Source organism: Pelodiscus sinensis, chromosome 4, assembly GCF_049634645.1.
Source record: "Pelodiscus sinensis isolate JC-2024 chromosome 4, ASM4963464v1, whole genome shotgun sequence".
Lineage (NCBI taxonomy): Eukaryota > Metazoa > Chordata > Testudines > Trionychidae > Pelodiscus > Pelodiscus sinensis.
In genome coordinates this window covers 106,709,125-106,731,716 of record NC_134714.1, presented here as the reverse complement: position 1 = coordinate 106,731,716, position 22,592 = coordinate 106,709,125, and the positions used below count along the sequence as shown (strand labels likewise).

The 22,592-nt window shown below is 49.2% G+C and overlaps 1 protein-coding gene across 5 annotated transcripts in view; it reads right to left on the bottom strand.

Annotated features, from left to right (window-relative positions):
• Positions 1-22,592, bottom strand: part of DENND5A (DENN domain containing 5A) — a 144,305-nt gene that overhangs the window by 88,508 nt on the left and 33,205 nt on the right. For all 5 annotated transcript variants that reach the window (XM_075927965.1, XM_075927961.1, XM_075927963.1 and 2 more), the window contains exons 2-4: positions 22,168-22,239; positions 21,408-21,517; positions 19,572-20,232 (exon numbers count right to left, since the gene is read on the bottom strand). In XM_075927965.1, coding sequence (XP_075784080.1) covers positions 19,572-20,232; positions 21,408-21,517; positions 22,168-22,239 — 843 coding nt within the window. The remainder of the gene's footprint in view (positions 1-19,571; positions 20,233-21,407; positions 21,518-22,167; positions 22,240-22,592) is intronic.

Below are 22,592 nucleotides of genomic sequence, written 5' to 3'. Positions count from 1 at the left end.
GAAGAACAACAGTTACGAGGTAAGTAACCTTCTTTTCTTCGAGTGCTTGCTTATGTCCATTCCGTCTTGGTGATTCCAAGCAAACCCCTAAGGAGGCAGGGTCGGAACCTAGAGTAAAATGGACTGCAGCACCGTCTGACCTACCGCTGCATCCTGACTAGCTTGTTGCATGATGGCATAATGCTTGGTGAAGGTACGGACTGAGGACCAGGTGGCCACGACCGGCATCTGGGCTAGGAAGGCCGTGGAGGAGGCCTGGGCCCTAGTCGAGTGGGCTGTTTTAGGAGGGGCCACCCTCCCTGTAAGATCGTAACAGGTCTTGATACACAACATAATCCATGAGGAAAGACACTGAGCTGACACCAGGGAACCCTTCATCCTGTCTGCTATGGAGATAAACTACTAAGTGGCCTTGCGAAATGGCCACGTCCTGTCTAATAAAAAGCGAGAGCCCTCCTAACGTCCAGTGACTGGAGTGCCCTCTCTTTCTCATCCGCATGCGGCTTTGGATAGAACACTGGCAGGAAAATCTCCTGGGACATGTGGAACAGCGAAACTACCTTAGGCAGGAAAGCCGGGTGGGGGCGCATCATCGCCTTGTCCCTCGAAATCACTGTGTACGGAGGTTCTGAGAAGAGAGCCCGCAGCTCAGACACCCTCCTGGCTGAGGTAATGGCCACCAGAAACGCTACCTTCCACGAGAGGTGGGAGAGATAAAACATAGTCAACGGCTCAAACGGTGGGCACATGAGCCCCCATAGCTCCAGGTTCAAATCCCACTGCAGGACTGGCTGGTGCATGTGGGGGTATAACCTGTCCAATCCCTTCAGGAAGCGTTTCACCATATCTTGCACAAAGAGCGACCTCCCGTCCTCCCCCTGGTAGAAGGCTGCAATGGCCACCAGGTGTACCCTAATCGATGAGGTGGACAACCCCTGGCCCTGGAGGTCGAGAAGGTAGTCCTAAATAAGGGGAATAGGGGCCCTTTCCAAGGCCACCCCTTTCTGACTGATCCAAATAGAAAGCCTCTTCCATTTGGCTAGGTAGGATGATCTAGTGGAGGGCTTCCTACTTGCCATGAGAACCTTCCTCACCGGATCTGAGCAAAGGAGTTTCCCCCACCCCCCTCCCTCCACAGCCACTGATCATCCAAGCCTTGAGGTGGAGGGATTGGAGGTTCGGGTGGCACAGCCGACCCTGGTTGAGCTCCTGCGTTAGGAGGTCCAGGATCATCGGCAGGGGGATGGGATCCGTGATCAACAGTGATACCAGAGTCGTGTACCAATGTTGCCGAGGCCAGTCTGGGGCTATGAAAACGAGCAGGGCCCCGCCGTTCTTGACCCTCACGAGCACATCGTGGATCAGGGGAAAGGGAGGGAAGGCATATAGCAGGCCCGCCGGTCATGCTACCACAAGGGCACCCCTCCCCCTCTGCCTTGACCTCTGTACGAGAAGAACCTGGGGCACTTTCTTTTGGCATGGATTGCGAACAGATCTACTAGGGGAGTGCCCCATCTGTGGAAGAGGGGATCTATCACCTCCCTCTCGAGTGACCATTCATGAGCCGAAAAGGTCCAACTGAGCCAGTCCGTCAGGTAAGTGACCTGCAAATGAACCCCCTGCGCAATGCACAGATCCCAGAGGGCAAGCGCCTCCTGGAACAGGGGAGAAGAACCAACACCACGTTGACGGTTGATGTAATACATCACCGTCGTGTTGTCCATGAGAACGGACACACACTTCCCTTGTAGCTGGGGCATAAATGTCCGACAAGCCAGCTGAACCACCCTCAGCTCCCTGACATTGATGTGCAGGTTCCTCTCTGCCCCTGACCACATACCTTGTATATGAAGATCCACCAGGTGGGCACACCAGCCTGCGTTGGACGCATCTGTCACCAGCTGGACCATGGGGGAGGGCTGATGGAACAGGACCCATTTGCATACTTCGGAGTCCCTCCGCCACCAGTATAGGGTCAATAGAATCACTGGGGGGACCAGCACTTCCAGGTCGATATGGTCGCAGATTGGCCTGTATACCGTCGCCAGCCAGTTCTGGAGAGACCTAGCGTAGTGCACCACATACGTGCATGCTGCCATGTGACCCAAAAGCCTTATGCAGTTCCGCGTCGTGGTTATGGGGGCAGCTTGGAGGCTGCGAATGATATCGCCCAGAGACAGGAACCGTAGATGTGGGAGGGACTCCCTGCCGCACGTCGCGTCCAAATGTGCCCCCAAAAACTATCACTTGAGTGGCATAAGGGTGGACTTCTCTTCGTTCAGTACGAGCCCCAACCCTAAGAACATTTCCCTGGCTAGGTCGATGTCGGACAAAAGTTGGTCCCTCAACTGGCCCCTGATCAGCCAGTCGTCTAGGTAAGGATAAACATATAGCCCCTTCCTTTGAAAGAATGCCGACACTACCGCCATTCACTTGGTGAGCACCCTGGTGCTGTGGAAAGGCCAAACGGCAGCACCGCAAACTGGTAATGGTCCTCACCCACCGTAAAAGCGAAGTTACTCACCTTTGGTGCAGTAACTGTCGTTCTTCGAGGTGGTGTCCCCGCGGGTGCTCCACTATGGGTGCTGGGCTTGCCCCGGCGCCGCAGACGGAAGCTTGTGATGAGGAGTGTTCGGCCGGACCACACATGTGCCGTGGGCTCGTGGCTTTCGCGCTCTTTTCTGTCTCGCATGGTCCGGCCCCCCGCCAGTTCCTCGAGACCGTCTCGGAGTCTGTAAGAGACAAGAGCAGAGAGAGAGGACTCCGAAGCGGGGAGGAGGGCGAGTAGTGGAGCACCCACAGGGACTTTACCTTGAAGAACGACAGTTACTGCACCAAAGGTGAGTAACTTGGCTTTCTTCTTCGGGGATGTCCCCGCGGGTACTCCACTATGGGTGACTGCATAGCAATAGTTGCCAGAACAGAAGGAGGGCAAGGAGTCCCTATTTATCTGCTGTGGAAAGCACCATAGTTGCCACTGCCCCATCTGAACGGGTGCCTAGAGAAACAGAATAGTGTTTGGCGAAGGTCTCATGTGAGGACCAGGTCGCCGTCCTGCAGATGTCCTTCAGAGATACCCCTCTATAGAATGCTGTAGATGTGGCCATGGCTCTAGTGGAGTGGGCGCGTGGTTGGGATGGGAGGTGTGACGGCCCGATCCCGATCCGCACTCGGGGGGGGGAGCAGCGGCTACACCCCCCCCTCAGCAAATGTTGGCGGTACACCCCGGTGGGACGCCGCATTACCCGCACCCGGCGCGGGGCAGGAGCAGGCAGCATTTCCTGGCTACGCAGGCAAGCCCGAGCATGCCGGGGGCAGGGCAAGCCGGCGCATAGCCCCGCCTCCTACGCTGCAACATAGGAGGACTGGCAACGCTGGGGGCGGGGCGGATGCTGGAGACGCAAGCCCCGGCGGGGCGTTTAAACCCCGGACCAGGGCCAGAGCGGGGAGGATGACGCCAGGCAGGCGATCCCTCTCACCCCGACTGAGGAGCGAGTCTCAGACACTGGAGGAGGACGCCGAACGACGGACACAGGCCACCGCTGGGGAGGTAAGGACCCTGAGGTCCCGGTCACGCCAGACCCGCGAGGGGGAGGCTAGGAAGCAGCCCGGGGCAGAGCCATTCTGGCTCCTGTGCGCTGACGCATTATGGGGTGGGACCCCGTCAGCCGGGTAAGGGCTAAAAGACCCATACCCTTAGGGCCCCGGGCTGGGACCCAGTGGAGAAGGAGGGCCTGGGTCCCTCTAGCCCCCATTCCCCTCTCTCACTTCCTTGAGTGAACCACCCTGTATATATCCCGCACTAACTTGCAGATGGCGGGCTCACTGAGCCGTAACCCTGACGTGGAAGGGGTTGCACGCTCACGCCCGAACTAAAGCTGTCACACCCCTAACTACCTGACAGATGGCAGGCTCGCTGGGCCGTAACCCCGACGTAATAGGGTTACAAGCTCGTGCCCGAACTGGAAGCCGTCACAGGAGGGGTAAGCTTTTCTCTGCGTAAGACTGCATTATGCATGAGGTTACGAGATTGGAAATCCTCTGGGAAGATAGGCGTTGACCCCTTGACCTCTGTGCCAAGGAGACGAATAAGTGGTCTGTACGCCTGAAAGGTTTAGTGCGATCTATCTAGAATGCTAAGGCCCTGCAGGTGTCCAAGGAGAGTAGGGCCGCTTCTCGTGGTGAGGCATGGGACTTCGGGAAAAAGGTTGGCAGGATCACTGGTTCGTTGACATGGAAATGGGAGACGATTTCAGGTATGAATCTTGAGTGTAGTCTCAAGACTACTCTATCCTTACGGAAAATAGTATATGGTGGCATGGCCATCATGGCGGAAAGCTCGCTCACTCTGGCGTGCCGATGTTACGACAAGCAGGAAAATGGTTTTCAAAGTGAGAAAATGCAAGGATACAGTCATCAGAGGCTTGAACGGCAGCCTCATTAGGGCGTCGAGGACTACATCCAGGCTCCACACTGCTGGGACTGGGTCATGCGGTGGGGCCATGTTGGTAAGGCCCTTGAGAAATCTCTTAGTAGTAGGATGGGCGAAGACAGAAACACCATCTATCGGTGATGTGAATGCTGATATTGCTGCGAGGTGCACCCTGATGGAGGCTAATGCAAGGCCTTTGTCCTTTAGGTGCAATGCGTAGTCCAGTACGGAGGGGATCGACGGACATGTTGGATCATAGTGGTTCGAAGTACACCAGGAGGAGAATCTGCGCCACTTATGAAGGTAAGTTTTTCTTGTGGTTTGTCGTCTACTGTGTACTAGGATGTGTTGAACTGGAACGGAGCAGAGGGACTCGAATGGAGTTAGCCAGTTAGGAACCATGCTGTTAGGTTCAGCGTTTGTATCTGGGGGTGTTTCAGGTGTCCTCGATCTTGTGTGAGGAGATTGTGGAGAGGCGGAAGGCGGATCGGTGTCCGCGCAGAGAGACAGTGGAAGAAGGGAAACCAGTGCTGGCGAGGCCAGTCCGGGGCTATGAGGATTAGCGTTGCCCTGTCTGCCTTCAGCTTCTGGAGGACTTTGGGGATCAGAGGTACCGGGGGGGGGCAATGCACAGAGAAGGGGTACGCCCCAAGTCGTAAGGAAGGCATCCCCCAGGGATGCGCGGCCTAGGCCCGCTGTGGTGCAGTAGTTGCGGCATTTTGTATTGGCAGCAGTTGCAAAGAGGTCCACTCGGGGAGTACCCCAACATTGGAAGATCTCGCGTAGGACGCCATCGTGTATTTTCCATTCGTGCTTCACATGGAAGTGTCTGCTCTGGAAATCTGCCGTCACGTTTGTGGTACCAGGTAAGTAGGATGCCGTAAGTGTTATTCCGTGGCGAATGCACCAGTTCCAAAAGTGGATGGCTTCTGTGCATGGGGAACGGGAACGAGCACCGCCTTGGCGATTCATGTAACACATGGCTGTGATGTATCCTCACCGTGGTGTTTTGAACATAGATGAGGAAGGATTTGCATGCGTTGAAAATGGCGCATAGCTCTAGAAGGTTTATGTGTAGCCGTGCTTCTTGTGGGGACCATTGGCCTTAGACTGAGAGGGAGCCCATGTGAGCCCCCCAGCCTAGTAGGGAGACATCCGTTGTGATTTGGTGAAGTGGCTCCTGCCGATGGAAAGGTATACCTGACAGCAGGTTTCTGTGGCTGGTTCACCATAGGAGTGATTGGAGAACGCCAGGTGGCGGCGTTACCGACCTGTGGAGATCGTATCTGGTGTGGTCGTATACGAGAGTCAGCCAGTACTGAAGGGCATGCAGATGTAGTCTGGCGTATTTCACCACGTATGTTGTGGCAGCCATATGGCCCATCAGTCTGAGGCATGTGATGAGTGGAACGGTAGGGCTGATGGTGATGGTGTGAATGAGGTCTTGGATGGCTTGAAACCTCCGTAAGGGTAAGAACGCTCTGCCAGCAAGTGAGTCCAGGTGGGCCCCAATGAACTCAATGTTCTGAGTGGGGAGCAAAACGGACTTTTGCTCGTTGAGGAGGAGTCCGAGCAATTGAAAGACTTTCCTCATGAGGTGAACCATCTGGGAAACCTTGTGTGCAGAAGGGCCCTTGAGTAGGCAATCGTCCAGGTAAGGGAAGATGAGTACCCCTTGGCGCTGGAGGAAGGCCGTGACCACGGATAGAACCTTTGAAAACACCCTGGGGGCTGACAATAGCCCGATAGGGAAGACCTTGTATTGGAAGTGGTCCTTTACCACGACAAAGCATAAGAACCTCCTGTGAGCTGGACGGATAGGGATGTGGAAATAGGCGTCCTGGAAGTCGAGGGCGGCAAACCAGTCCTGTGCATCTAATGCAGGGATTATGGCAGCTAAAGTCGTCATTTTGAATCGTTGTTTCTTGAAATATTTGTTCAAACAGTGGAGATCTAGGATGGGGCGCCAACCTCCAGACCTCTTCTGGGTGAGTAATGAGATAATGTGAGTAAAAGCCCCTGTTCCTGAAATCCTTTGGGACTCGCTCTATGGCACCCAGAGAGAGAAGGCGGTCAACTTCTAGTTGGAGGAGGGTCTCATGAGAGGGGTGGTTGGTGGGTTGGCTATGAAAAGGATAGGGTAGCCAGATTGAACAATCTCGAGGACCCATCTGTCCGTAGTGATTTTTGCCCATTGATGTAGAAAAGGGCCTCAACCGGTGGTGAAAGAGCTCGGTTGTACGATTCGTGGTGCTGCCTGTGACTGTCTGCTCGCCCCCAACCAACGCATCAAACCTGTTGCTTGTTGTTGGGAGGCATGTTTGTCCTGCTGTTTGGGTTTCGGAGTCGCTGAGGCCTCTGGCGAGAGCGTTGGTTGTCAAAGGCCCTCTGTTGCTGGTGTTGCTGCTGCCCCCGATGTCTGATCTAGGAGTAATCATATCTGCACTGGTATGGTGAGTACCAGCGTCTCTTAAAGGCGGGAGTGTAAATCCCCAGAGTTCACAAGGTTGTTCAGGAGTCTTTAGAGGAGTGTAAGATTGAGTCCATGGTCTTTGCAAAGAGCTTATCCTTGTCGAAGGGTAAGTCCTCGACTTTGGCCTGTAGTTCCTTCGGAACTCCCACCGCTTGAAGGAAAGAAGCTCTGCGCATAACGATGGCAGTAGCAGTAGAGCGAGCAGCGGTGTCAGCCATGTCCATGGCTATTTGGAGGGACGTTCTCGCTGATGTGTAGCGCTCTTGGATTACTGACCTCAGGATCGATTTCTTAGAATCGGGAAGATGATCCATGAGGGAGGTGAAGCGTGAAAAGGTGTCAAAGGTGTGGTTGGAGAGATGCGCCGAGTAATTGGCGATTCTGAGGAGTAGCGTTGCTGAACCTGCCCAGGAGGTCAAGTCTCTTTACATCCTGATCGGAGCCCTGTTAGAGGTGTGGGGCTCTAGCCCTCTGTTGAGCTGAGTTGACTACTAGGGAGTTAGGTTGTGGATGGGAAAAGAGGAATTCCATGCCCTTCGATGGTATAAAATATTTCCTGTCAGCATGTTTGTTGGTCGGAAAAGCCGACGCTGGAGCATGCCACACTTCATCAGCCAGTTCCAGGATGCCTTCATCCAGAGGAATGGCCAGACGTGACCTATGATACGGTTGGAGATTCCTGAAAAGCTTGTGTTGCTTGTCCCTGAGTTCCTGCAATGGGATCTCTTGTGTGATAGCTACTCGCTTAAACAACTCTTGGAACTGACGGAGGTCATCTGGTGGAGAGCTGTCACCTCGTGTGACTGCCTCATCTGGCGGGGATGAGTCTGGGATGGAAGTCCCCGATATGTGGTCCCCAAAGGTGGTGTGATCCATCTCTGATGGAGTATGAGGTGGTGATGCTGAATGGTGCGGAGGGCTAAGGGGAGCCGGAGTTGGAGAGTGTCTGTGTGATACATAATCATAGGCAGAGCGTGATCAATAAGAGTAGCCACTGCGGGCGTCTCGAGAGTGGCGGTCACCACGATGATATTTGTCATGTTGCAGTGAGCGGTCATCGTCATAGTTAGAACAGGCATATGTGATGGCGCGTTGGGGTTCCCCCGTCTCCTGCACCCCAAAATGGCACAAACAGACTGCACCAGCCGGTGGAATAGAGGAAGTTTATTGCCTCTCCAGGATACAGCACAGCACAGATGGAATCTGGTCACAGAGCTGGGCTAGGATGCCTCAGGCCCCCTTGAGATGGGGGAGACTGGGCCCCTAAACTCCAGCCCCTTTCCCTAGGCTGTCTCCTCCATGCTCCCAGCCCACAACTAAACTCACTCTCTTCCAGCCCTGCCCCCCCAGCCAGGGCAGCCTCCACCTTCCTTTGTTCCTCTCTATGGGGGGTATCTGGTTCAACCAGTTTGGCATCACCTTTGCATAGTGAGGTTTTCCCTGCTGGGTCTTGCTCCAGACAGCAGAGGTTACCACAGCCCAGCAAGTACCCCCACTACGTCACACCATAATATTGGTAACAATACGGAGAGCAGGGTGAACAGGAGTGGATGTCTGATGCCCTGGAAGAAGCAGGAAATGCAGAGAGCTGCCTGTAGTGGTGTCTGAAGTGGGAAGGTACAGCAGCCAGGAATGGTGAAGGCAGCCTGGAGGAGGCATGGGGGGACCCATGCCAATGGGTATAGCGGCGTGGAGAACGAGGCACCGGGAAAGGCGAGGACGGTGCTAGCGAGAGAAGGCAGGAGCGAGAGCAGCTCTGGTGCGGGGAGATCAAAGGAGCAGGACTTAGAGCTCCTGATTTGCTGGCGTGTGCTGAAGAGACAGCTGGAGCAGTGTTAATCGGCGCTGGGGGCTCAGAGGCAGCAGCAGCAGCCAGTGCTGTGCCGACAGGAAGGTGGATCGGCGCCGCATAGTCCAGCGCCTCATGGAGGTTTGAGAGCGGTGCGGGTGCGGGTGCCAGTGCCGTGATGGTCAGCTCCGGGTCCGATCTTGGAGCCGGCTCAGCGCTCTAGCAAGGGAGGCAGAGGCGGCGGCTGAGGGAATGCTGCCTCGGGAGCCTGCATATGCGAAGACTCCCACAGTCGCTTCAGCTTTGGAGCCGCTGAGACGGGGGGACCTGGCTTAGCCACACCAGAAGTCCCTGGTCTTTCAGGCTGGCTTTCCCTGGTGTTCAGGGGCAGCTGGTAGGGATCTCATGGGAGAGATCCTGGGCTTTTTCTGAAGCCCGTAGTTGGGGAGGAAGCCCGGCGTTTGTGGGGCTGTTGGTCCGCATCACTTTGCTGGGATTGCAGGGCTCTGTCAAAGAGAAGCATCCGAAGACACCTCTCTCTGTCCTTCCTGGCCGTGGAGGTAAGTCTGGTGCAGTAGGTACATTTCTGGGGGACATGCGATTCTCCCAGACACCGGATACATTCAGAATGGCCGTCGGAGGCTGGCATTGCCTCCCGGCAAGAGCCACATTTTTTGAAGCCGGCAGCTGACATTTTGCCGGGTTCCCTGAAGTCTTCATTGTCTATAGTTAAGTCTTATCTCTAGGTAGAGATAATGTGGTGATGTCGTCTCTATTATGTTGTCTTTATTTCCTTTTTTTTAAACGCAGCTATGTACAAAGGAGAGGAAGGGAGATCAGCTGAGAGGCGGGAGGTAAGAACAACAAGCAGCTTTTATTCTTATTCCCATTCAACTCTTGTTATTCTGTGGTGGTGTGGGGTTTTTTTTGTTTTTTTTTTTTTTTTTTTTTTAGAAACAAGGGAAATAAAGGAGAAAGAGAAATAAAGGTGTATGTACAAGGGAGAATACTAGAAATAGTCTAGTTTAGTGAGGGAGTGAAGAGCGCAGTTCCAAGCGTCTGCAGCCTGAGGCAGTGAAGAGGAACTGGCGGGGGGCCAGACAGCGCGAAACAGAAAACAGCGCGAAAGCCGCGAGCCTGAGGCACATGCGCGGTCCGGCTGAACACTGCTCATCACAAGCTTCCACCTGTGGCGCCAGGGAAAGCCCAGCACCCATAGGGGAGCACCTGCGGGCACATCCCCGAAGAAGAACTGAAGGTATTGCCTGTGGTGGGGAACAATCAAGATGTGGAAGTATGTGTCCTTCAAATCGAGGGTGGCGTATCAGTCTCTTAGGGTGTGTCTAAACTACACCCCTCTGCCGACAGAGGGATATAGATTAGGCACATCGCTATTGCAAATGAAGCAGGAATTTAAATATCCCGTGCATCATTTGAATAGAAATGGCCGCTGCTTTTTGCCAACATGGCACTTTGCCGGCAAAAAGCGGCAGTCTAGATGGGGATCAGTTGACAAGGAAAGCCTTTTCCAACCGATCCCTTATGCCTCGTAGCAAAAAGCGGCGGCCATTTCTATTCAAATGAAGTGCAGGATATTTTAATCACCTCTTCATTTGCAATAGCGATGTGCCTAATCTACATCCCTCTGTCGGCAGAGGAGTGTAGTTTAGACATACCCCTAGATCGAGGGAGGGGATGATGGAGGCTAGGGTCACCATCCTGAATTTTGACTCTCTTAAGAAGGCGTTGAGCCCCCTTAGGTCCAGGATGGGGCAGAGACCCCCCCTTGGATTTTGGGATCAGGAAGTTGCGGGAATAAAAGCCACTTCCCCAGGAGGGACAGGGGGACCTCCTCTACCACTCCTAGAGAAAGTAGCATGGAGACCTCCTGCCTGAGCAGGATCTCGTGAGTGGGGTCCCTGAAGAGGGACAGGGAAGGGGGATGGGAGGGCGGGGAAGAAAGGAATGGGATAGAGTATCCCCTCTGCACCATGTCAAGTACCCAATGGTTCATGATGATAGCACACCAGGCCTGGTAAAAGAGAGATAGCCTCTGGCAGAAGAGTCGACCTATGGGAGTGACTGGAACTCCGTTCTCAGGCGCACCTTCAAAAGCCGGGCCTAGGCCCCTGGGACTTATTGGAGGGTCCAGGGTTCTACTCAGGGGGACCCCATAATCTCCTCCTACTCCCCCTGGCTGTGGGAGCCCTAGACCACCACCTCCTATCAAAACGCAGCCCTTGCTGATAGTTTCTCTGTGGCCTCTGGTTGAGTGGACGCCGCTGTGGGACTGAGGTGTGGATGCCCAGGGATTTTAGGGTGGCCCTGCAGTCTTTAAGGCTATGTAGCTTGTCATCAGTTTGCTCCAAGAACAACCTGGAGACCTCAAAGAGGAGGTCCTGTAACATCCCCTGGTCCTCCTGCGGTATGCCGGAGATCTGGAGCCACGAGCACCTGCGCATAACAATGCCCGGTTCCACAGCACGAGCTGCCGAGTCCATGGCATTCAGGGCGGCCTGCAGCGCTGTTCACGCAACTATTCTTCCTTCATCCATAAAGGCAGCAAACTCCCTCTAGAAAGCTTGAGGCAGTTGGTCCTTGAATTTGTCCACCGCCACCCAAGAATTGAACGCATACCAGCTGAGCATCGCTTGCTGGTTTGCGATCCACAGTTGTAGGCCTGCCGTAGCATATGACTTCCGCCTCGGCAGGTCCAACTTCTTTGGCTCCTTACTCTTTGGAGTAGGGGCCCACTTTGGAGAGGGGGCCTCTCACTCTGGCAAGCCACCTAAACCACTGCTGAACCTGGCGGTGGAGATGCTCGTGCCCGGACTGGGGCACGAAATACTTCCTCTCAACCCCTTTTTGTGTGGGGGGAGGAATGGAGGCTGGTGTCTGTCATAAGGTCTTGGTTATCTTTGCCAACGTTTTATTCAGAGGGAGGGCGATCTTAGCCGGGGTGTCAGCCATAAGAATGTCCACCATCGGGTCCTTCTCCTCTTTAACCTCCTCTGCCTGTATCCCCATATTCCGCACAAGGCGCCTGAGGAGGTCTTGGTGGGCTCACATGTCCATCGTAGGCATGCCCGGAGATGGGTCTGCTAAGGCCTCAGCCGGTGACGAGGACTCCAGCAGTTGGGGTTGAACCATAACTGTGGCGGCAGGTTCAGTCCTGGGGCCGAGGTCTTGCTGGAAGTGGCTGATGGAGTGGATCAGCCGATTCACCTCTCGACCCCAGGGGGCTGGCTCTAGTCTCCGAGCCCGGGTCCCTGGTGAGCAGGGTAGCCAAGGGGGCAGATCTACGGCTAGAGCACGCTGAGGTCGCCACAGACCCTGGTCTTGAAGGGTCAGGGCCTTGCACCTGATGTTAGGCCCACGGTATCCAGAAGGGCCACTGCATAGGTGGCTGCCACTGAGGGGGAGGGGGGCCAGTGTCTGGACCATGGGTGGGCTGCGATGCCCCGAGCGGTGCCGAGACAAGGACTGATGACCCGATCTGGAGCGGTGTGCCGATTGACGGGACAAACGAGAGATCCTAGGGGAAGCCGACAGTCGAGAGGAGGCTGACGAGACCAGAGACTCTGCATCAGACTCCGAAGAGTATTCCAACACCGACCACGGCAGTGCAGAAGACCCCTGTTCCACCTGCGCTGCATGGTGAGCCATGGCAGCAGATTTCCCTCTATGGGGTACGGGTGGTACCGGCAGGGGTGGCATGGCGTGGGACTCTGGAAGCCACAGGAAGCAGTGCTGACTCTGCAGAAGAGGCGCCCTCCTCCATGGTGCATCCCGCACCAGGGATGGCAGTGCCTGGGCGATGGCCTGGGCGGTGCCGGCTGCGGTGCTGGGGCCAGCTTAGGCACATGATTCTTGTGGCCCACGTGCTCCTCTGTGCTGCACAGTGCCAGGCCTAGGGAGGCTGTGAGCTCTATCAGCTTCCGGGCCGCAGAGAATGTCTCCTGCGTGGATGGCCTCCAGACCTCCTTCAGGGACAGGTCCCGGCCCCTTTGGGCTCCTGATCTTACCGGGCTCCTCTCTCTTGAAGCACTGGCTCCCGAGGGCAGGCGCTCCGGTCCTGCTTATGTGGGGACCTTTCACTTCACCCCCATTTACTAGTCAACGGCACCAGCAATTGAGATCAGTGCCTGGTGCCAATCGATGCCAGGAAGGCGCCAAGTGCCTTGGCACCCGCTCCATCTCTGTAGTCGACGCCGGTGCGCTCCTTACCAACCGTGCTGGCTCTGGCACTGGGGGTTGAAGTGCCGACTCCATTAACAAGAGCTTAAGCCTGGAGTCTCTCTCACTCAGATCTTGCAGGCATTAGTTAAATGGCCCTCACCTAGGCACTTCAAACAGTGTGTGTGTGGATATCAGTGGAGCATGGGTTTGGAGCACTGTTGACAGGGTTTCAAGCCCTCCAGGAGGGAATCAGGGAAACTACTATCAATGCTATCTAATCACTATCTACTAACAATCAACTGCTAACTACTCCTAAGGATAGTAATAGAAATGTAGCCGTGTTAGTCTGGTGTAGCTGAAGCAAAATTCAGGACTATGTAGCACTTTAAAGACTAACAAGATGGTTTATTAGATGATGAGCTTTCCTGGGCCAGACCCACTTCCTCAGATCAAAAAAAAAAAAAAAGTTTTTGATCTGAGGAAGTGGGTCTGGCCCACGAAAGCTCATCATCTAATAAACCATCTTGTTAGTCTTTAAAGTGCTACATAGTCCTGTATTTTGCTTCAGCTACTCCTAAGGAGAAACTATTTACAGCTAAAAACACACTTGCAAAGGCAAGCAGAGCATTCTAGCAACCATCATGGGCTGAAAGAAGGAACTGAGGGGGTAGAGAGCCAGCAGGGGGTTATATGCTAGGATATACCGGTGCCACTCCAGTGGGCTCCCCTGCTGGCCCAATGGGTACTGCTAAGGGCAAAAAGGTTCTGGAACTTATGCACAGGGCGCACGCACACACCTAGACAGAATGGACATAAGCAAGCACTCGAAGAAGAATTAGTCCATGCAAACCTTAAAATCCTCCTGCTTCAGGGAGGATTACTCATGCTATTTAAAAGGTGCCAAGTAACTCACTTTTAAAAGTTCATGTCTAGACACAAGGCTCTTTAAGGTGAACAAACTGAAGTTAATACAATATAGCATCCTGTGTAGACAAGCACTCAACTTTTTAGATTTTCAGATCTGTATACTTCTTAGTCAAGCTCTCCTGAACTAGTAGAGTGATCTCATCTGACACAAAGAGCGTACAGTATCAAAAACTGTCCAACTAATTACATGTCACATAAGTGAAAAATTCAGGCTTCTAGAGGGATTTAGAAAAAAAAAGGTTTTAGAGCAAAAATTTCACATGTAGGTGTTTAAAGTTCAGCATTTAAATACATAGTCTGACACAACTATCAAAATGTAGATCATAGTTAAAAATTAGGTGACTTCACACTTTGCCAAGTTTCCCTACCAACTGTTGAGATTTTATAACCAAACTTCCTTGTTTTAAGAGTGTTCTCCCTTCTTGCTGTTTGAAAAACCCCACATAAGCTAAACAGGAAATCAAACTGATCATATATGAGAAAACAGTGCACCTTATCTACAAAGTATAATTAAGTAAACAAGTAAATAAAAAAACAAGATGGAAAATAAAACTCTCTCTAGTCCAGGGTTTGGCAATAATTTTTTGCCAGAGGCCACTTCAAAAATTTCTGAAGTGGCCGCAGGCTGCTCTGGAAAGGGAGGGGCTGGGATACTTCCGGGTTCCCCACTCCCAGACCATGACTGGTCACGGGGTGGGGGAGCGCCTTCGTCCACCCCCCCTTCCCTCTAGGTGCCCATGCTCCTATCTGGGAGGAGACTTCCCATGCTCCTGAGCCCCCAAGCCAATCAGGGCCTTGGGCGGGAACGCATGAAGTCTTCTTCTGCCCTGCCAGAAGCGCATGAAACTTCTAAGTGCCGTGTGCACCTAACAAGGCGGGGCCAGAGCAGAGGAAACTTCACGCGCTCCTCCACCCACAGCCCCTGATTGGCATGGGGGTGGGAGAGCACGCAAAGCTTCCTCCAGCCCTGTCAGGAGCTCCTGGTGCTTCCAAGAGCTGTGTGCTCCTGGCAGGGCGGAGGAAACTTTGTGCACTCCCCTAGCTCCCAATTGGCCTGGGGACGGGGGAGCAGCAGGGCCTCCGCAAGCCGAATCCATCCACTTGGCAGGCCAAATCTGGCCCGCAGAGGCCCTTTTGCTCACCCCTGCTTTAGTTTCAATGATAAATGCTACCAGTAACATCTTTGATTATATAAAGAAAAAACTTCAGACAATTTTGAGACTGTGTCACTATAAGCATCAAAACGAGTGCCACAGCTTTATTACAATGGTGTTCTTCCTCTTCTAAAAGAGTAAAAGCATACATGAACTATGCTGATGCTAGAAAAGGAGTAGGGATATCTGTTACAATTGTCACGGAGGTTTTGCTCAAGTAAATTTTTTTTTAAAAGAGTATTTTCAGCAAAGGATATCAGAGCACTCATGGGAGCTAGGATAAAACAAAGCAAATCACTTGAGCTTACTTGCCAGTCCCATTAAAAAACAAGTATTAATCGGAAAAAGTTGTGTCTAGAGCATTTTAATAAACAGAAAGAAACCAATGCAATGTTCTTGGCCACTCCAGCAAAAAGTCAAGTAGTAATTTCTGTTAGCAACTGAGTATGATCATTTGAGGCACAAGAAAACACTAAGGCTATGTCTACACTGGGAAGGTTTGGCGACAAAAGTGCTGTCAGCATGAAGTCACCAAAAATGAAAACTGGTCAAACTGATTTTCTTGCCTCCCACTGTCGACATTTCATGGCCATGTTGCCAGCTCCCCTGTTGACAGATAGAGCAAAGCACTATGGGTAAGCATCCCATAGTCCAGTGTTGTGGGAAGGCAAAGCTAATCACTGCACTTATTGAGATTCCCTCTAAGTCCTCTCACAGCATCCTCAGCTGTTGGGAGAAGCATGAATAGCTCTGTGAGCTCTCCCTGCTGAGGAGTGTCAAAGCAGCACAGCTGTCACTCCAGACCTCCCCCGAAGCAGGAGTCTGCCTGCTGCCGTGTTCCTAGCAGGGCAGAACAGGAGCAGCCCAATTATTTGCTCTTTTTGTTTGTTCCCCAAACAGAGCTGCTCACTCAGCTGTCAGATACGTCTCAGAGCTTTGAAAGGGGAGGGGCGCATGCCTGCAGCGCAGCAGAGATCACAAATCACTGATCAGAACTATCAGGGCAGGCATTGTACGATACTGGGGGAAGCCTGTTCTCTTGACTGTTTTGTCCAGACTAACTCTTTGTATACAATGAAGGGAGGGGAAAAGACAAAAGCCTCTCGCAGAGGTAGAAGTTTTTTGTCACCAAAACTGTGTGTTTTTCCCCAATGAAAGCTGCATTGTACTGTGTACACTCTCATTGTTTTGTCAACAAAAGGCAGTTTTTGGTAGACAAAACTTGAAGGACAACCACAAATCAAAGTTACAAGCTTCTATTCTATATAAAGCTTCTTTTTTGTGTGAACAGATACACCTGTATGTGGAGAACAGGGGACAGTCATATTTATTAATATTATGTGTACTTAAGTTTGAATATTGTTAAGATTGGATAAAGGGAATTAAATAAAAAATGTCTGATATAAAGAGCAAGCAGGAAACCAAACAATGGTCAGAGGTAAAATGCCTCTGGGCAAAGAGCTTGAAGGGAATTAAGGGAACAAAAGCTGGACCACTAATAGGGAAACTGTTTCTTTAAGGCCCCAGGCCAAGTTACACAGTTACATGTGATAAGATTGAGGACCTGAAATCAAATGGTTATACACAGTTAAAAACACTTCCTCTCAAGAACGACATGTGTTCAGTTGTCAGAGTCTGATTGTTATGTACATTCTGGTGAATAAATAAATAATGTTTGTTTTGTAAAAGCAGTTTGAATTGATTTTAATTACTTGATGGTCGTGTAATCTAAAAGGGAAGTTCTTCACAACGAATACAGGAAACAAGGGCTGCACCCTCAGATCTAAGATCAGCTATGCCATGAGGTTCTACCACCGAGAGACGTGACGGAAGTGAAGCCTACTTTCTGAGGGTATGAAATGGGGTTCACCCAATACCCATGACGCTATACTTATTTCTTCCCTCATTCCACTCAACTGGCTACATGTACACAAATCTGTTACTGAACATGCCTCGAGGATGAATGCAGCTCAGTTTGATCACAATGTCACTAGTCAGCCAGGTTACTGGAATGATAAGAGATTTAAGTTTCATGACATCTCTTATGAGAAATAATTGTTGCAATTGCCAAAACAATTACTGAACCTCCAAAGCAAAATCTGAGAAATCAGCCTACTCAATGTCTATTCTAGTCACTCCCAAAATTCAAAAAAGTTACTATAAGTGAAATTGTTTGTTTTGTAAATCCTCATAAGGATTGTTACATGATGGCACAACTTGTTCTGTGTGTGTAGGGAGAAAAAACCAAAGGAAATGAACCCATTTTATATTACTATTCTCATGTAGCTAACTAGTGAAGAACACACACATAGAATGATAGAATAATAGGACTGGAAGGGACCTCGAGAGGTCATCGAGTCCAGCCCCCCGCCCTCAAGGCAGGACCAAGCTCCGTCTACACCATCCCTGACAGATGTCTATCTAACCTGTTCTTAAATATCTCCAGAGAGGGAGATTCCACCACCTCCCTTGGCAATTTATTCCAATATTTGACCACCCTGACAGTTAGGAATTTTTTCCTAATGTCCAATCTAAACCTCCCCTGCTGCACTTAAGCCCATTACTCCTTGTCCTGTCCTCAGAAACCAAGAGGAACAAATTTTCTCCTTCCTCCTTGTGACACCCTTTTAGATATTTGAAAACCGCTATCATGTCCCCCCTTAATCTTCTTTTTTCCAAACTAAACAAGCCCAGTTCATGAAGCCTGGCTTCACAGGTCATGTTCTCTAAACCTTTAATCATTCTTGTCACTCTTCTCTGTACCCTTTCCAATTTCTCCACATCCTTCTTGAAATGTAGCGCCCAGAACTGGACACAGTACTCCAGCTGAGGCCTAACTAGTGCAGAGTAGAGCGGCAGAATGACTTCACGAGTTTTGCTTACAACACACCTGTTGATACAACCTAGAATCATATTTGCTTTTTTTGCAACAGCATCACACTGTTGACTCATATTCAACTTGTGGTCCACTATGACCCCTAGATCCCTTTCCGCCATGCTCCTTCCTAGACAGTCACTTCCCATCTTGTATGTATGGAACCAATTGTTCCTTCCTAACATCACAGCTCAGAAACACCAATTCATGGCAACACTGCAGAAACACACCTGATTATTTTGACCATTCTTGAATGTCCAATCCCAATTACATAGACACAGAACTCAGCTCCTAATATAGACATAGTTTTGATAATTCACCAAACACATTCCATTCTCACTGCTTTGTGTAACCAAATATTGTACATGCAGGGTATAGTAGATCTGTATAAGTTATTGCTGAAGACATAGGACATGTTTTGTAAGTAATTCGTAATTTTCCACACAATTATTTCACTTATTTCAGGGATTATTCTAAATAGGGCAGGAGGAGAAAAAAATCATCATTCTGGAAACCAGCAGATGATATAATTAACGCAACTTATCTTTGGATTTACCATGCATTTGATTTTCTTTGCTAGACCACGAACACGAAGTCTACACTAGCACACCCACCATCCCTATTGCCTGCGGGGCTGCACAACTGGCAAAAACTCTTGGAAGTACAAAAGAAATAAGTCAAAGTTCTCTGCATGTGTAACTCTACTTCTCTGGGTGTAATGCCACTGCAGGAAGTCTAGGTTTGACAAAACCTTAATATAGCAACTGAAGCCTGAGGTGTTTAAGATTCTTGCAAAAACATTACCAGATAAAGAGCAATATAGAAAACCAAGCAAGCCATGTGAAAGCAAATGCTGATCTAATCTAGCACTTGACACGCTTTCTAAAAATGGTTCTATATTATTGGACTTCAATAAGATTTGACTCCGGTCCTGACAGAAAATGGAGAATTACATTTTAATTTGTCAAATAACTTGTCCAACCAGAAAATTTGGTTGCACAATTTATTTATTTTTTGTAACCATACATTATTAACTATAAAGGCCTCTTGAAATACAACCTCAGCTTCATCGCACGTTTACAACAGTTTGTGTCTACACTACAAGCACTGAAGTGACACGGCCATCGCACGTAGGATTGTAGAATGGATACTTCCTACAATGACAGGAGAAGGTTTTCCATCAGTGTTGGAACTACACATCCTCCAAGGAAAGCCAACAAGGCTAACGGAAACATCCTTCCATAGATCTAGCTGAATCTACCCCAGAGATTAGGAGAGCACAACTCCAGTGCTCAGGGCTGCGTATTTTTGATACCACCAAGGGTCGGAGCTGTCTCAACCTAACTTACGTGTAGGCCACACCTAAGTTGCCTCTGGCTGAATGAAGTAAGAGTGGGAATTCAGCAAGCTGGGGAGAAATGGAGGCAAGACCATCCCTTTATTCTTCTAGTTACTGGTGTTTCTGTAAAGAAAGCAGGATGCCAACTTCCTTGCTGTCCTCTTACGTCATTACGTGCATATGGGATAGTGAAGTAAGAACAACATTTTCAAACTCAAATATCTGATGTTAGGTACTCTGATTTCCAGCATTGCTGAGGACCTTCAGTTTCCAGGGAAATTTGATTTAAATTACTCTGACAGCAGCAACATGCGAAGAGCAGCTTATTACAGATATTTATTTCTCAGAACTCTAAAAACAAAACTGATGCCATTAGTACCTGGGACAAGACAAAAGTACTCACGCTGTGAATAAAGCAGTATCTGAAATTCCAGAAGCGCACAAGTGAAGAGCTGAACCACATTTTCCACTCCAAGTAATTCAAAAACTTCTTTAACTGGAAAGTCAAATAAGGGCAGTTCACTGGTGCTTGGCCTCTGGCAGATAATTGGTCCATAAACACCTGAAAATTTTAAGGATCTCCCTGCCGGAGGAAGAGGAACCTCATAGAGAATATTGTAGATGTAACTTTCTAAAGGTAACGGTGGTGGCTGAGGAGAAGTTACTGCTTGGTGGAGTTGTTCTAGTACTTTCTTACAAGCCTTCATGAAAGACATTGGCGTAATCAGACAAATGCATTTAGAGACGTACAGTGTGTCTCTGCTAATATCATATGAGTTAATACGCTGTAGTTTTGATACAGGAGTTCCATTACAGTCTTCTATGCTGCTACAGCTATCTTTATCATTCGTGGGCGGAATATGCAGAACATCATATTCAGCATTGTGCATATGATATAATGTCTGCATTGCACTACAGATTTGCTTGCTGGTAACTTCCTCATAAAATGTGAGAGAAAACCCAAATGTCCGCGAGCCATCTTCCCGGGTGATTATAAACGAATGGAACTGAGGTTCTCTGCAATCAGCTTGTGTCTTGAAAGCAAGCCCTTTAGGCATACACAGCTATAAAAGAAAACAAAAAAGTTAAATACTAAACTACATTTTGCATTTTTTTTTTAATTGGCAATAGGTAGCATTTGAGACTCATGAGACTAACATTACATTTCATTTCTCTCTAAATAGACTTTGTAAGGCATTAGAGTAGTAGGTAGTGTCTTACACACAAACAGCAAAGGGCAGGCTTCATCTACACCTAACAGTTCAAAGCACAGCCATGTCAGTGCTTTCACGTGAAAGTGTGGCCACCGCAGGAGTACTGGGAGAGAGGTCTCCCAGCACTTGATGTAACCCATATCAACGAGGGGAGTAACTAATTGAGCTGGGAGTTCGGTTCCCAGTGCTGCAGCCTGGTTCACACTGGTGCTTTACAGCACTGTAACTTGCTGCACTTTGGGGTTTTGGTTGGTTGGTTTTTTTACACCCATGAGACAGAAAGTTACAGCGCTGTAAAGTACCAGTGCAGTCATGGCCCGAATTATTACACAGAACCAAAGTATGCAGCACAAGGCCCACTCTTCTGATTGCCACTGAAGTTCACAGGACTTTTGTCACTGACGTCAGTAGGAATAGTATTATACCCTACATAAACAGTGGAAGAAAAATATTTTAATTGTAAATTCTGCTTTTAAAAGAAGAGCGTCTGTTTTATGTAAAGCACTGAAAAAAATATAAGGCGAGGTAAGAAGTTACTTTCCATTCCTTGAAAAAAGAAATAGATGGAGACGAAGCAAACTAATCAGAAACCACAAAGAGAACTAATTTTCCCTCACTTCTACTTCAACTGCCTACTCTCTGGCATATGGCAAAATAAGAGGTAAAAAATGATTCATCATGACTCCTGCCTCAGCACGGGTAGATGGACTAGATGACCTCCTGAAGTTCCTACAGGCCCTATAATACAAAAATAATTGGTCATTTTAAGGGGAAAGGCCTTCATTTTATATTCCCCAAGTATAAAACCAAACGTAAATTGTTTCATTTAAACAAATCTGCACAATTTAGAGCAACTTGACAATTAGTTTTTAACCTTTTCTACTGCAGCTTTTTATTTTGCCATCATCAGAAGGCTAGCTTCTTGAAATAATTCAGCTGTACATTTATTTTTAAATACACTGCAGGAAGGAGAGCGCTAATTTTAAAAACCCAAAGAAACCAAGAGCACTTAATGTCTTACTGACCATTCCCACTGCATCCTGGTCAAAAGGATTCCATTCTACATTCTCAGGATAACGAGCAAGAACTTTGGACTTAAATGTGCGCCTTAATGGAGTCTGTTCAAAATTTTCACCTGAAAAAGAAAAAATACCAAGTCAATCATTTAATACTCTTTCCAAGATCTTTCACACAAGGCTGAAAGCAAAATGTCAGAAAGCAAACATGAAGATAAGTAGATTAAATACAGTACAGACATTCCCTTTAACAGAAGCAGAAAAATGCAGAAGAGTTAGCATGTAATTAAGACTGAAAAGTATTAGCACTGGTAACGTTCATACACAATTATTTATCTGTGCTTTTCTTGAAATATCAATATGCTAGAGTTAGTCTACAGTTACTGGTTTGTCTATTTCTTAGCAGCAACTGTAGAAGCTGTATTTCAGGTTATTTCCAATTCTGTTTGGGGCACAGCAACAGAATACATTGAATTGCATAATCTGAATTGCATTACCCACGAAAAGCACAAATAGACAAGAGATGCCAAGATGAAGCTAAAAGCTTAAGACAGAGCTTTAGACAGACACAGAAGTGACATCACTTAAAGAAATCTCTTTAAATGTTCTTCTTTGAGACAGCCTGGAAATCCACCCCCTACTATAAAATAGTCAGCTGTAAAGAGAATCTAGGAAGTTAAGAGATCAAAGGGCACAAAAGTGCCAGCAAGGAGAAGATATTGAAAGAGCCAGAGAGTTTGTGCTGTTTTTCTTTTCTTTTTCCTTTTACCTTCTACTGCACTGGAAATGAAACAGCCGGCACCATCTCGGATTTTAGAGGCCTGTATATACTGGCATAGTGCTATATAACAAATAAAAACAACACTGCATTACAATTTAAGAATGTGAACTATTCAGTAATTATATAGCTAAAAATGACCTATGCACTGTATTTCATGCAACATCAGCCTGCACAATAGATTTGATGTCATATTTTCAGAACACACACTGTAAGTGGAGCATTAATAAGCCAGCCATCAATAAATATACTTCAAAGGACAGGAATTCTTGCACAAGTTTTCTACGGCCAAAATATCAATGCAGTGATAATTAACTCATGTTCAACTAATGCCTTCTTTAAAAGTCATATTCTCTACAAATTTCCTTCAGAAGAGACAATGACATTCACACTCACGCATGGCCCAGCCCACGGCT